Source organism: Hirundo rustica, chromosome 5 (genome assembly GCF_015227805.2).
Source record: "Hirundo rustica isolate bHirRus1 chromosome 5, bHirRus1.pri.v3, whole genome shotgun sequence".
In the NCBI taxonomy this organism is placed as follows: domain Eukaryota; kingdom Metazoa; phylum Chordata; class Aves; order Passeriformes; family Hirundinidae; genus Hirundo; species Hirundo rustica.
The window spans coordinates 14,698,841-14,714,856 of NC_053454.1; the positions used below are offsets into that span (position 1 = coordinate 14,698,841).

The 16,016-nt window shown below is 36.5% G+C and overlaps 1 protein-coding gene across 9 annotated transcripts in view; it reads right to left on the reverse strand.

The window, feature by feature from the left end:
- Window positions 1-16,016, reverse strand: part of PROM1 (prominin 1) — a 61,487-nt gene that overhangs the window by 11,599 nt on the left and 33,872 nt on the right. For all 9 annotated transcript variants that reach the window (XM_040065079.1, XM_040065076.1, XM_058420697.1 and 6 more), the window contains 12 exons: window positions 14,318-14,381; window positions 11,956-12,045; window positions 10,440-10,657; window positions 9,947-10,021; window positions 8,728-8,791; window positions 6,816-6,975; window positions 4,190-4,342; window positions 3,230-3,353; window positions 2,717-2,820; window positions 2,224-2,308; window positions 897-1,043; window positions 552-623 (listed from right to left, as the gene is read on the reverse strand). In XM_040065079.1, coding sequence (XP_039921013.1) covers window positions 552-623; window positions 897-1,043; window positions 2,224-2,308; window positions 2,717-2,820; window positions 3,230-3,353; window positions 4,190-4,342; window positions 6,816-6,975; window positions 8,728-8,791; window positions 9,947-10,021; window positions 10,440-10,657; window positions 11,956-12,045; window positions 14,318-14,381 — 1,356 coding nt within the window. The remainder of the gene's footprint in view (window positions 1-551; window positions 624-896; window positions 1,044-2,223; window positions 2,309-2,716; window positions 2,821-3,229; window positions 3,354-4,189; window positions 4,343-6,815; window positions 6,976-8,727; window positions 8,792-9,946; window positions 10,022-10,439; window positions 10,658-11,955; window positions 12,046-14,317; window positions 14,382-16,016) is intronic.

Genomic DNA, 16,016 nt, shown 5'->3' on the forward strand with positions numbered 1-16,016 from the left:
CTCTGACCGTTGTCCTGCAATCAAAAAGCCCTTCAGAGAAGACAGTTTCTTTTGTGCATTCTTGCTCCACAATGGAGCTCCAGTTCTCATTACAGTCCTTACAAAGCTGACACAGTATTAATTTTGTTGCTAATTAAAACATCGCCTGCTCACTAACTGAACAAAATTGATTCAAATAATTTTTTCCAGCGTGATCTAACCAATTTTTCTTCCAACTGGAACCCTAAAATGTAAAGGCCTTAATAGGAAATACTGAAATGGAGCACTCCCCTCACTGCCCAAGTAAAGAGTATAATTTAAGAAAATACACTTTCAAAGCAGAAAATGTACAAGACTATACAAAAATAATTAGCAACATTTAAAATACAGCTCATATGCAACATTGTTCTTGAAGAATGTTTTTCCTTACATGACCATACATTGCACCATGTATGTAAATGTTTGAAGTCCAAGAATTCTCCCATATAAAGTCTACCTTGCTATGTATTTATACTTACATGGTATATAACTGATATATTTTATGTATTATTATATTGCTGAATTGAACTTACCAGCTGGTCTGCTCTTGCTTCTAAATCATTAGCAAATGAGAGAAGATCGACCTTGGTAACACTTTTATTGATCTGAAACAAGATGTGAGCAGTAAGAAAAGGAGTACGTTGTTATTTTATTTACAGACAGTTTGCACTTAACTATACCACCTATTTACTCTGTCTACTCTTAATTTTTTTATTTATTAACTTAAACTTCTTAAGTGTTTTTTTTCCCAACTTGTATGAACATCCAAAACATGGTGTTTCACACAAAAGCAGATTTTGCTGTTTTGCCTGTTGGTAAACACATATTTTATTTTACGTTTTGTCCCAGTCATGTCTGTAGTTGACTACCAGTCTCACCTCTGTCAAATATGCTGAAAAGTCTATCCCATCTAATCCTGAAGAGCTGAAATTCAGAAGATTCTCCTTCCCAATTTCATCCAGCAGAATGATTTTGCTGAGGTTTATCTGAATGTGTTCAATTTTAAGAGCTATATCTTCTGTATACTGAGAGAGAAACAAAAGAAAGTACAAAAGTAGTTTGCAACCAGCACATTATAGCCCCTGCCCAAAGCATCCTGCTTTTGCTGACTCCTCATTTCCATGAAGAGGCACACATTGATTTTTGGCTCACATTAGTTTAATTCAATTAAGCTGAACAGAATCCACCAGGCCACATTCTAACCTACCTTTGTCTCTTTCATACCAATTACATACTCCATTCTGTTCTAACTAACATCCCTCCAGGAAATGTTATCCTTTAAGAATGGATCTACCCCGGCCCTAAGCAAGGAAACCTAGAGAAGTCGGTATCTCAGTTGTGGCCAGGACAGACACTCTTTGCCACAGAACTGGACGAGACTCCTTGAAATACCTTTAGTGGTGACTAAAGGTGATTGGTTATTTTTACCTGAACCTTTCTGCACTGCAGCCAAACTATGTTACCTGCAGAGCTATAGTTGAGGAATCTGAAAATCTGACTTCATTTGCAGCCTTCTCCATTAGTCCATTCTGGAAACTCAAAATAACTTTCCCTCCTAGTCAATCTGCCTCGTTAATTTTCATTGTCTGTTATCTGGGGCAGGAATTGTATCTGTTATGTGGGTACAGTGCCTGGCAGAATGGAACATGTACCCCCAAGGGGTTGCTGTAATGAAGACAGGTATTACAGGCAATCCCAAAATTAGTAATGTAATGACGGTGTAGGCATATAACATTACAGCTTAACTGAAAAGACTGTTTTACCCCAACTACTTCCAAGCAAAACCAGAATAATTCTTAAAACCAAAGGTGTATCATATCCTGGATCAACATAAATCTGACTAGAATCAGATGAGAACACACCCAGACAGGCATTTATATAAAAAGAAAACTGTCACTGAACACCACAAGCAGTCTTTGGAAGATAAGGCTTCAACCTTCCACACAAGTCTCCAAGTTAAACATTGTTATCAGCACATTAAAAAAAGGACATCAGAAAATCTTCCCTGGCCCACTGAGACTGGTAAAAAATATCTTATTTATAAATCAAATTATTTGTTTCAGATTAGCCTGGACAGCTCTTGCCTCCCTGTAGGACGTTTTGTGTATAAAAACTGAAAGCCCATAAACCCCAGATACACTATATGGTGTTCCAAGAGCGAACATCCTTTAGAATCATGCACTCACTCATAGTTTCTTTACTTACCATACTAATATTTAAAAGCTCATTAATATTAAACAGATGTTCTAGGTGAAGGGAAGTATAAATTCCTTTGTTTTCCTTGCAATCACTGAAAGAATACAAATACACAGGTCAGCCTAAAAACCATCTTGAGGACCAAGTATTAACAATATTTTCTTATTCTAAGAACATCAGTCCTTTAGAAAATAAAATACTGATTATATTTTTTAAGCTCAGTCAATAAGAGATGTGATTAACAGTTTCTGAAAGATGAAAAGTATTTTATCAATTAGCTTGACTGGTATTGTCATACAATAGTATGCTGACTATCTCTAATAACTCATATATAGGAACAAATAGTTTTTGCTTGTGAATCACTAGAATTAAAATGTGCAATTTTTGGATGTGCCCAACATATGAAGCATAGAAGATACCACAGAACCAGTATGTATAAATTGATTGAAATAAAAAAGAGTTAAATATTAACTGAATCAAATCTTAATCGTAACTCTAATACCTGTACACTTTTTCAAAAGTCAAGTCAACATTTGGATTTTTAAAGATGACGCCAGCAAGATAGTTTTTCCAGTGCTTATTTAGTAAGTAAGGTGTATCCAAAACCTAGAAGACAAAATTTGGTAATGTTACTGTAATTCCAAGTTTCTTTATGTATTTATTCATATGTGGTCTTTTGACACATAACCACATCTAAGCCTATCACCCACCCACTAACGAAAATACAAGCAAAACAGCGAATTCAAACTCTCTGGTGCAGAAAGTCCCCATTACCAAGGAACAACTGAATCAGAAAAATCTGTCTCCAACGGAAGACAGGCATGCAGTATTAACACTGCAAAGCTAATTAAAGTAATAAAGGATGAACGTCTCGATTTGGTTTGTAAGGAGGAAGTAAAACCAGATCCAAATTCACTTGAAGTGTCCTATAAAAATGATAGGCCATACAGAATGGCCAAGACCACCGGGCCTCATGGGGATTCTATTAATTGTTTAATAATATGAATAACCTCACCTTGAATAAGTTTTTATCTTCAAAGGGCTCACAGACCAATTTTTCTACATTTCCACCTGCGACAAAAGTGAGCACCACTACAATCATCAGCAGCCAGGAGAAAAGAAAACTGAATCCAACACCACTGAAAAAGAAGTTGAGTAAGTTTTTGGTTTATAAGAACACATTGTGTATACATATATATATACACACACAAATACTTGGGGCAAGAGTGAAGCCAACAGTTAGCAGCTATAACTGAAATAGGAAAACTGATGGTTGAAATAGTTCTGTTTTCCAAATATGTTCTTGCTCTCTGAAACATCTTAAATGTTTCAGCCCCGTAAAGTCTTTAGCTAAAATGCATTTGAAAACTCACACTAGCATTGGGAATGCAAATTAGTTTAAGAATTACATTTAAGGGATGCAAAACCAGACAATTATCTTTTTAAAATTCAACTCTTTAGCCTTGTGCTCTCAAGAAAGTCTTAGACTTCCAGATGCAAGCTTCTCCTGCACCCAGCAGAAACAACATCAAATCTCAAGGCACTTTTCAACCCCAAACACCCAGAAACACTCTCAGAAGGTCAAGTGTTTCTTGTCTCCCTGCATGGCTTTTTCTGCAACTCTGAACAAATGTTCCAAGTTTATTAGAAAGTTATGAATTTCTCCTAATATATTCTATTGTTTGTCCCCAGTTTTTGCAGTTTCCAAATGGACTTGCAAAGAAATTCATTCGCCACAGCACTTGCCTTGTAACGGCAAATTCAGAGGTTTTAGCCTTCAGCTGTGATCCTCAATGAAAGAACAACCCCAAATCCCTCAATATAAGTGTGTGAAATCAATATTTATTTCTACTTTTTCTCAGCAGATATACCTAGGTAACAAACCAAATTCTTTTCATACATATATGTCTTTGAAAAACTCAATCAAACCAGGTTTCTATGTTTATTTTCTTTTTCCCTGGTACGTGAAACTTACGCCATAAGAAAGTTTCCTCCAGTGTTGGAGATACAGCCTCTGGTTGTTGGAGAAGCCTGTTTATCATACCCACAGGTGCCACATAGCAATCCAAGGTAGTAAAACACCAGAATCAGAACTAACATGCAGCAAAGAATGAGACAACCCAGCCACCTAAGGAATAAAAAGTAAAGTTCTTGGTTATTTTCACATGAAGAACACACTGGAGACCTTCAGGAGACATCATGCAACACTATATTCCCAAATGTTCTGTTTGAACAACCAGTGTCAGCAAAGATAAATATATTTGCTATTAGCACGTATTTAGGGCCAGCACACTGTCACTGCTGGTTTGCACTCAGCTGCTACTGAAGGACTGGGGGACAAACACCACAGAACAAGGTTCCCCAGGTAATGCAGATCAACTGTGCTGAGGCGTTAAAGTACTCCAAGTGGAGCAAACAATTACTGAAAGGAAGCAGATGTTCAAACAGCAATTTAATCAAGAATAAATGGAGAAATTTATGAATGTGGACTGGCCATTGGTCATGAAGCACATAGTTGCTATTACTGTGAGGCTTACTAACATTTTGCAGACTGTGTTAAGCTTGTAATTGTAAATAACTATATTTAAGGCTGTAAAAACTTTGGCTATATGTGTCTGTGCTGGATTGCTTTCAACATACAGAACAGTTAATGGAACTGGACCAGAAGAAAAATCTTGGATTGGAAATTGTCCTAGGTTAAGATGTGCCCAAAGTATGTATTCTATCACCATCTAATGAGCTGTTGAAACTAGGTTGGGCAGTGTTTCCCTTGCCCCCTCCCTCCAGACCATCTTCTGTTAATGGCCCATCAATGCCCTGCTGCATGACTCATAGATAACTCCCTCCAGGAGCTATCTCTGTTTAATGGGCAATCAAGGACCCATTGCAAGGCTGATACAATGATATCAGCCCATTGTGAGATGCTCCCCCCAGGGGGAGGAGCCAAGCATTCCCACCTGGATATAATCTGGGATTGGGAACAGCACAGGCAGCCTTACCCACTGGATTCCTAGAGGACAAGAGCTATCAGACCTTTCTGCAGGAACACTGCTTCAACAAGACCACTTCATCTGGACTGCTACCACCACGGTGTCAGGTTGTATTCTGACCTGTCAGTGATCTTTTGTACTACTGCATGTGTTTTATTTTATTTTACCTTTTTTTTTCTCTCCTATTGAATTGTTTTTTCTGACTTGGAGTGTGTTGCTGGTTTTGCCTTCAAGCCAGCACAGAAATGAACTTTAATTTTTATTAATTACATCATCTAACAGTTCTATCTGTCCAGGTATTTGGAGCATATCCATTTATTCATGCATCTATCCTTTCATCCTCTCCCAATGCCCTCTGCACTTCTTTTTCCCTTCTGCTGTCAATTCTCCAGCTTTTATTTTTTAAGTTCCTTTTTCTCCTCCCTGCACTTTTTATAGAGAAAAATCTGTAAAAGAATATTGTAATGAACATGCATGGCCAATAAAAGAAAAACACTAATGCTGACAGGCATATTTATAAAAGGATACTTCTTAAGAACTACAAATAATGTGCACGTAATTAAGAAAGGAATCAATAGAAGGTAATTTGGACAACTACAGGCTTACTGAAGTACTGTTAGGTCAGGTTTGACAAAATTTAAGTGCCATGTAGACGAGATATATTCTCCTGTAGCAGAATGAAACAATATATTTATTTGATTAAACGCAATACAAGCTTCAATGAAAATATCAATAAATTTGTCAAATTATGGCCCACCACACAAAGTGTCAGATAAGAAATGGGCTAAAGGTAAGATTCTAAGCAAGGTTCTAGAAGTTCAGTTCTCTGTTCACTTTTATTTATCACTGCATTAAAGCCAGCAACACACATTCTGTAGCAGTGAAAGTGATTATGACACAAATGGAGAAGCAAATAATGATTATAAAGTCAACTAAAGTATCAAACAAATTGTAGGGAGAATTTGATGAGCCTGTGGACAGATGTGACTAAATCTGGACAAAGACAGATGGTATGAAATGAAAAGCTTTACATGTCAAAATATGAGGCTACGGTAAGAAATGCCATGTCTCAAAAAGTATGTTTTTCTCAAGGCACAATCGACCACAGACCAGTACTACACCAGCATGGGCAAGCATGAAAATATACAAGGTGTGAAGCAGAATCCCTGCTACTCCTGCTCTGCAGTACCAAAGGTGCAGTAATGCAGTAACAATGGATTGGCTTCAAGGCCTCTCTGGTCCTCTGCTCTCACAATTTACCAGAAACTCGATGGAAACAAGACCTAGATAAAAGGTCACCCTGGCATTATGAAATAACCAGCTCCTTTGGGTGGTACATCTTTGATGTCTACCTGGATCTATCCTTCCTGAAAAAGATCTAAGGGTCTACAGAGTAGAAACTATCTCTTGCTCTGTGGTGAGACAGCATCCAGTTATAGATTAATTGTGTCTTTCACTTTTACCAAAATGCCAGTACCAAACAACTGCTTTATACATTCTTCTTTCACTGTGTTCATTATTAAGAGTTTACTTACCTTTACAGAACATTAAAATATCACAAAATATTAACAACAGGTAGTGCTTCAGTCCTGCTTTATTTCTTGTACATACCTGTAGAAATCGTACTGCTCCACTAATGGAAAATAATCTTGAACGTATGCCTCACTCTGTGTAAGGTACACCATCAAATCTCCCAAAATCTTCTGAACAGGGAGAGCTCTTGTGAAGGTCGTAATATTTGAACCAATGGATTCCAGCACACTTTTGATATCTAAAAGAACAACCATATTTCATTTTTACAGATCCACAGAGGAAATTTACATTCCATGTATGCATTATAAAATGCTATTAAGCCATTTGCTACATATAACAAACAAGCCATGAGGACAAATGTGAAGAAGACACAAGCAGGCAACAAAAGCATCAAGCTTCAAAGTAGCACAAAGGCATTTCAAAATGCACACTTTGTTTTAGCATTCAGTTAACTGATTCAAGATGCAGACTTGAGTCAAGAGTTCTTCCTCTTTCCTCTCATTATAAGGAATGTGTCACTTTTTATCTAGCCAACTTAAATTTTGCCTTTCATGCAATATTGCAAATGGCAACACTGAGCAAGACAATTAGCCACCAAGTTAACAAAGAAGAACAAAATCTATTTAAACTCCATGCCTTGGGAATACAACACTGTGAAAGAAATTGAACTGCCTATATTGAGAATCTATACTAGTTATTTTCAATCTTATTGAAAGAGATTACTTAAATTAACTCATTCCAATTAGTTAGAAACACTCCTGAGGTAACAATCCATTAAGCCATTTCCCCCTCAGATTATGACCAAACATGTTACCCTCTACTTACAGTTTAGATAGCCACTATTTAGATGCAGAAAGACATGATAAATTCACTTACTATACATATTGTCTATGTGTAAAATGCAGTTTCTCTATACTTTTCCCTTCCTTCAACTGGAAAACTACTTGAAAAAGCAGGATGTGTAACTACAGGTTGTAATTTCATGGTAAGGCAGTACTTCCTTCTTTCTCAAAACACAACTGGACAAGCCTTTGTCTGTTTTGCTGATTACTCCTCAAATCCAACAGGTAACAAATCAGTTGTTTTAGAAGTTTACAGATAAATGCAATTTTTTTCTAGTAAACCTATTTATTTTATTTGCTTTTGTAACTCAAACTCAGTTTTTATACAAACAAAGCCTCAACAATTTATAAATAGATAAATTAAGATGCTTTGTCTGTGTTTACACATCTCAGATATGGAAAATGAGAAAATCTGCTCTAGATTTCCTAATGAAAAGTGTAATATCAGTAGAAAACTGCCTCATTACAGGCGAGTTCACACAGTACACTATGCTTATATCTATACTGTGCTTTATTTTACCCAGGAGGGAAAAAAAAAAAATAAACCAGAAAAACTTACAAGGAACAGCTGCTTATATATAATGCAGAACAGGTCCACAATGCAAGGACAAAAATTAAAATAGGTTAGTATAAATATGCTATACTGCCAAACAGGTACAGTCAAAGAGCAAAAAATGTAAAGGCCAAGTTACGAAACAACTGAGTCAGCCACTGAAGTTATCCTTAAGGCATATTTTGACTTTCACTTCACCATCCACCCCATTTTAATATAGCAGTGGGGAGGGGTCAGTTTTTCTAACATCATACTCCTAAATATGTCACAAACACATCAGTCAAGGAAAATCAGTTCTTCAAACAAATAAAGCATCAGTGTGAAGGGAGGATCACGAGATTTCTCATTACTTGAGCAGTAAAAAGCCTAACAGATAAAACTCCTCCATAAAATATCATATGGTCCATTTTTAGATTTATTTTAGAGTCCTCATCAAGACACAGTTGCTTTGCATTTTGTTTTCCTCAGGCACCAAATTTAAAAAAAATAGTTAAGTTTCATATTTCTATTTTTAATGATATTTAGTCAAGAAAATATATTGCCAACAAAAGACAATGAAAACATTAAACAAAGTGAAAAGATAGCTTGTCCTCACCTGATAAAATGTTCCTGGTTTGATTCACGACCAAGTCTGGAGTATCATTAAATGCTGCATAACCCTAATAAAAAAAGGTGAAAAAAATTTGGCATGTTTCTCATTGTCAAATTGTTTGCAGTTCTTTTTCCTTTTATTCAAGAATCAAAAGTACACATATACTAAAATGTATATGGTAATACTAAGAAAAATATGGTTTTATCACTGCATATTAGAAAAGGTGAAAGCAAAATAGGAACTCTAAGTATATTTCAGATTTAGTTTGGTCTCCAACATATTCCTTGGGGGAAAAAAAATCTGTATTTAAATAACAAGAATCAGTCACAGACATCTCAAACTTTGCTGCCTGAAAACCCAGAAACACACATATGATGATTCACTAAGTGAAAGGAGTTACTCTGTACCAGCCTAACACCTCCTGTTTCCAAGTCTATGCCTTCCAAACATGAAATGCACGTTACAAACAATGAAATCCTATTGCCTTTAAAGACATTGCAATGCATTCTTCAGTGAGAAGGGGAAAGAAGGGGTCCACACTATGGGGAGCAAGCTCCGTAGCTCATTGGGACAGAGAGGAAAAAGCATTGCAGTGGATACTTGAAGCTTTACTCCCTGCAAGCCTGATCCCTGCAGAAGCAGGAAGGGGCCTCAATCCCTACACACAGCCTTTGGCTTCAGAAAGTGCCTTCTATTTCTAGCACATGTTTTGAGTTTCCTAGATTTTTCCAACTGCTCAAACTACGCCATTCTTTTCCTTGGTGAAAATCATAGGGTTTTTCTGGAGAATCTTGCAAAAATACTAATAGCCATTGCACCAGATTTAACGTTAAATACGCACATAAAGAATTTGAAATAAATATTTCAAGATAGCTGGAATACAATAAAACTTATTAGGAGACCATGTATTTTTTTTTTTTGTTTGAACCAAAAAGTAGACGGCATGCTACTGGATCCATGTTTCTGTCTTTTCATTTTTTATGGACTGTTCTTTCAAGAAGTCAACTTGCAAAACATTTTAGATTTGTATTATCCTGGAGATACAAAGCACTACATTCATATTTTCAAGTGTTAAATCTTGGCCAAACAATGAGAGATATCCAACCATGAAGCAGGCTGAGGTGGCAACAAAAGAATTCTGCTTGAGAAACCAAGGGAAAACAAGTGATACACATATCCCAGTTTATTCATTAACAGTTTAATAATCTGTCAAGAAACATACCTTCTGAACCAGACTAGAAAGGTCTATTTTAAGGACATCATTGATCTTTGCAAGCTGTGAGCTCACACCTGGCAACTGGGAAGGAAAAAACATGCCTGAGTCTCATTAAAGTAGCAGTTTTGCTAATTCAGTAAATATTTCAAAGTTAGGAGAAAGGGTAAAGACACTAAAGTGATCTTTAGGAGAATCTTCCCAAACACTGAGGTGAAACCTCTGCTGTACAAAAGCAAAGCTTAACCCTCAGCATTTTTGGGAGGGCAGATTTTTTCACTGCCCAGACCAGCACTTTAACATAGCTTGACACACATTTTAACCTTTTCTACACAGAAGATGAAAACAATGACTGGAATTACCCAGAAACACACAAAAAGGGAAGGTCACTCACCTCACAAGTGACAGCACACACCAAGCCACTGAGTTGCAGAAATACTACTGCGCTTATTCAAGGCAATCACACTCTGAGAGTCTGAAAAGTATTATTAAAAGATCTTACCCCACTAAAATTGGCATTGATGTTCAGCTGACCTAACGAATTCCTGATGATATTGCAAGTTGAGGCAGCCTGAGCTGCATTGCACGCAGAGTCATTGAGGGTGTTGCTTAGGTGCATTTTAACATCAGTCAAGTCTGCATGAAGTCTCTCTGTTCCCTCCTGCAAAACCTCTACAGAGACACTCACATTTTCCAGAGCTTCCTTCGTTTCTCTGATGGCTGCCAAGATGTGAAATTTTTTAAAAAACACTTTTGTTAGAAAGCAGCCTATAGATACAGATATGAAGAGAAATGCATATATCATATCAACTTCTTAACAATACTGATTTAATTACTGCTTCCCTCCCAGAAAAACCCTCTAGTACAGAATATGTACTCATTGCATATAAAAATATACCACTTATGCACTCCTATAAAGAAATTAATGTGCTCAGGTTACTTTTATTGATATTTCATCCACTTTTCTACCCTTTCCCTTACCTCTCCTTCCTTAATAATTTCAGTAAAGAACTTTAATGCTTGGCCATTAGAAACTAAAAGCCCATATCCATCAATTTGCATTTTCAGTATTCTCCTTATAATCCAACTCACAAATCATATAGCTGCAAGATGAAAGGTAAGGAGATCATGTTGCATCAGCCAAGCATTAATGAGTGTTCCACACTGTCTGGCTTTAGATTCCATCCCAATCACACCAAACAAACAAAAGAGAAGAACCCCAAACATTGAATAGGTGTTGAGTACACAAGGAACCACACAGCCACAACTAAGAAGATACAAAGTTACAAAAATAAAGTGCACTTCACATCACACAAGGTTTTATTGTGAATTTTACCTTTGATAGCCCTTTCCACTTTGACTTCAAGACAAATAAGAGAAATAAAGCAAAAAGAAGGAGAACGATGACAAGTGCATGAGAAAGAATTCATGGATTAAAAAAAAAAAATCAAAACCAAAGTGACTCATGGATGCCTTCCCTTTGCTCTGAAAGCTGTATCTGATTCCTGAAAAAGGAAGCCTTAAATGGAAAAATAATAAAATAATATTTCCACTAAAGGGAGAGAGAACTAAGAACAAGCAGTGCCAAACTCAAAGATATAATAAAGAAATGCTGGTTAACACTCTCATAACTATCTTGGCAGTGTATAGGAAAAAAATCCCTCACCTGTTAAAGACGGATCTGCAAATAGTGCTGGCTATAATAACACAACTCTAAAAGGACAGTTTTCCTAGTCTCCCTTATGTTCAACAGAAAGGGACAACAACCTGAAGCAGGAAATTCAGATTTCATCTCTATTCAATGACTGCTAAAACTAAGTATCAACAATAGCACGTAAATGTTGATTTAGCTTTTAAATGTATCTATAAATCTTAAGAAGTCTGAAATCCTCTGTTTAAAAGAAATATCCAGGCATGTAGAAAAATGGTAAGTTGACCCATGGTGTTGCACAAAGCTATCCTATGCCGTGCCTGTTTTACCATGGTAACAGAACATTATACAACATGTACATCTTTACCTCCTGCCATTGTCAGAGCTGCATCGAGTGCAGGACGTACTTGTTTCCCCAGCTGTTCTTGAACTCTGTTTCCAAGCACACGTCCAACATCTGTAGTATGGAGAGATAAAAAAATCCCAACACATTATACACTAGCTCAATTTAAATTCCCTCTTAAACCCCCTGGTGTCAGACTCTACTTAACAAATACATTTATTATGTATTTACATATATGTATGCTTATATATCTATAATACATACAATTTAATTTATATACATATACATATGAATAAATATAGTTATATTATTGAAATTTTTCCAAGGCCTGACAGTCAGAACTTGAGTGACAGAAGGTAAAGGAAGTTCCACTTTAGCTAGTTATAGGCCTATAAATGAAAGAAGTAAATCAAAATATGGAGGAAAATATTCGTTTACACTTCACCACATGGGTAAAGACACGCAAGAATTTCAGGAACAGGATTTTTTCCACAGTTTATCTTAAAGAGGTCCAGCATCTGGACATGATTTTTGTGGCATAATCTTTCACTACACACTATGTTTTCATAGTACAAGAGAAATGAAAAAGTGGATTCTTTCCCTTTCTCCTGTTCCTCATGTATCCAGCAACATCAAGGTCACCCACGAGCCAGACCTGGGCGCCAGCTCCGCTGAAATCCCTTAAGCGCGTTAAGCCCCTGTACCCTCATGCAGAACATCCAGCACGGACACTCACAGCCCCAGCTACCCCCACCTCCAAACCCTCCAGTCCCACAAACAGAAATGAACCTTGGTTCAGCAAAGCAGCAGAGAAACCCTGAGCAGAGCTGGGTGAAGTATTTTAATGTGACACATCCTTTAAGTAATCACCCGCTCCTCTCCATTTTCAGAACACTGATTTTAAACTGATTTTTCAGTTGTTTTCCTTTTGATGAGATGGGAATACTACATGGTGCAGAGGCATCCCTTCCTGTCAGCACTATCATGTCTAGCTTGGGATGAGAATTTCTACCATGTAGAAATCACTTTTCAGCATTTCCTTAGGGTGGGCAAATTGAACTCATCTACAGCTCTCTAGAGATTTCTGCTACTGTTGACTCCCTTAGGAAAAAAATCATGTACCTAGATGGCACACACTTAATTCTGGTATTTCAAGAAAATAAAAGCTATCTCTATTTGATGATTGATCTCATCACAGACCCTGTAGTTTCTGTTAACTAACATTATAAATTTGCCTTGGGAACATTAAACATTTAATTTGAAATTTCAGTTTGGAGTGGCTGGGAAGCTTCAAGCTAATACTCAGAATACAAACATCATTTTTTTAATTATTATTTTTATTATTATCATATACTTAAAGATTACATCTATTTTTCAGACCAGAGTGTTCCTGCTGAGAATGAAGTAGGAAAGCTACTTAACTACTGCTACTACTACTTTCACAGGCATATTCGATGTGCAATAAAGCCTCACACAGACAGGACACATTAACCACCAGGGTATGCCAAGTTGGATAAATTGAAAACTAATAGTAATATACATTTTAAACCTACACAGAAGCAGAGATTCTAGGCAAGAAAATCAATTTATTATAAGTGGCCCAATGCCACAGCTGCACAGTTTGATCCCAGCAACAATACCTCAATCCAACAATGCAAACCCGTATGATTTTATTAATACCCGGTAACAATGCACCTTGAATCATTATTTGTACTGATTATGGACAGCCCTTTGTATTGGGAATTGTGGAAAGTGATTCTTGAATTAAAAAAAAAAAAAAAAAGTTTGTTTTCTGGTTGCTTTTTTTTACTGAGACCTTTAAAAGTGGTGCCTCATACTGCAACTGTACTGAAGGGGAAAGTGCAGCAGTTCAAGTTTTATCTCCTGCTCTTCAACTGCTTGTTCTGAAATGGCAAATACATTAAGCAGCTTTAGAAAGAAGATAAGCTTATACCTCAACTCTTAGCTGAATAGAGGACAAAGGTAGAACAAGAAAAAATAAACAGAGATCCCTCTCATTGGAACCATCACAACTGCTAATAGTTTTGTTACTTGATATTTGGCTCCAATTTAAAAACTGAGGACAAATATTCCAAAGTATTCCAAATATTCCAAAACTAAAAAAGAAAATAAAATATTAGCCTGACTTACTGGATAAAAAATTAATAAAATACTTTCATTTTGGGAAATACTATGCATTATACCAGCTGAGACATTTTGTGTGAAAAGAATTTTAGTCTCATTTACCACTGAGAAAAGCACATCTATTTGAAAATCATATTCTCATAAATAAAATTTCACTTTGCACTATGAGCTAAGATAATGTATTATCTTATTGAAGCTTTTAAATACACATTGATAACCCCCTTTAAATAAAAGTACTTACTATTTAGGTCATAGAGTGCTTTATCCTTAGTTGTGTTGTACTGGCTCACCAAGTAGTCAATTTGCTGAGAAGAAAATGATTAAAAAAACTATTAAAAGAACTGAAAAAAAGTAACACTTCTGAATGTGTCAAATAGTGACTTCGAAACAATCAAAATATTCGTTCAACCCCTCCAAACACTGGCCTTCAACTGTTTTCAACTAACTATTTTATTTGCTTAGAGAACTGCACATAGAGAAAGTGTTTAATTGGGACATCTACTTAACTGCAACATCCCTGTGGTCAGTAATTCAGCTCAAAAATATTAAGAAGCAGCAATGCTAGCCCTAGGGAGGCTTCAAGTCAGTCAGTCAATAAGGTTTTCCATGTCTTCAACTTTGGTACTTGATTTTCTCTCGGCACTAGTTCCTCCTTCATGGAAAGGTGTGGCATTGATGTGGTGGCAATTTTGAAACAATTCACCAACCCAAAGGATTTGTATTTGGGCAACCTTGAGCTTCTCTTGTGGAAAGGAGTCTTAATATAAACAGTTTTCCTTACCCCAAGTGGATTTGACCCAGTCTCAACTTGACCTCTACCAAGACATCATAACAATAAAAACCAGCAACTCAGTTACCACCAAATCCTGGGTTTGGAGAAAAGGCTAATGAAGAACCATCCCAAGTAGAAAATTTACACTAATTTTCAAAAGACATTATTGATTTCTGCACGTTTAAAATAACGCACTGTGAATTCTACCCCGACGGAGCTAAAGCGGTATAAAGGTTAACACACTTGACAAATGGATTTCCAATTTTAAGTATGATTCAAATGTGTACCAAAATGTATCTGGCTTGCAGTCTAAAACTTTCTGTGAAATAAAGAAAAAAAGACAAAAAATCCACCCTCGAAACAACCTATTGATTAGTGAAATCTAATTAAATGACAAAGTAGGGAGTGACCTCATTTTTCTAAAACGGGAGAAAAAAAAATTCATAGTTTCTTACTAAGAAGGCTGTAGGGTTTTTTTGCTTATTTATTGTTTTGGTCTATCTTGGTTAATCAAAGGACTAAAATTTTGCAGGGCTACAGGTTTTGCATTGTCTCCAGCAAAGTCCCAGACAAAAGGCGATTCTGTATAACAGTGTTGTTGCCCAGTACTCACAGTATGCAAATCTCCTGTGACACAAATTCTTAACACAGGACTTCTTTTTCAAATCCTCTTATATGCTGTACACACCTCATACTGAAGAGTCAAGGACATCAGTTTGAATTTCAGAGCTTTATAGACAATTAGTTGGATACTAGAACTTTTTTCAAAAAACTGTAGCTCTTTTCCTTCCCTCAAGAAATTCTTATAAATGTGTGTGTATACATGATACTCGTGCACCTTGTCTGAAAAAATGACTCAGGAGATACAGGTGATGACTGCATCAACAGCAAGTCTAGAAAAGAAAAGGTAATGATCCTGCACTGAAACTAAAAAACTACTAAGTGAGACTTTGACCAACCTCTGGCAAAAGTGTTCAAGTCCTGACACTTTTAAATTCAGTAATTAAGTGTTTTTATTAACATTTTAGCTAGTGTCTATTTCTTTTTCTTAAGGTAGTCACTTCTACATAACAGATTTTCTCCTCTGAAGATCCCAGCTGTCGGAACCCAGCACACAGTCAAGGAGACTCTGGTGGTTTCTGATGGGACTGGATTGATCCTTCTGTGC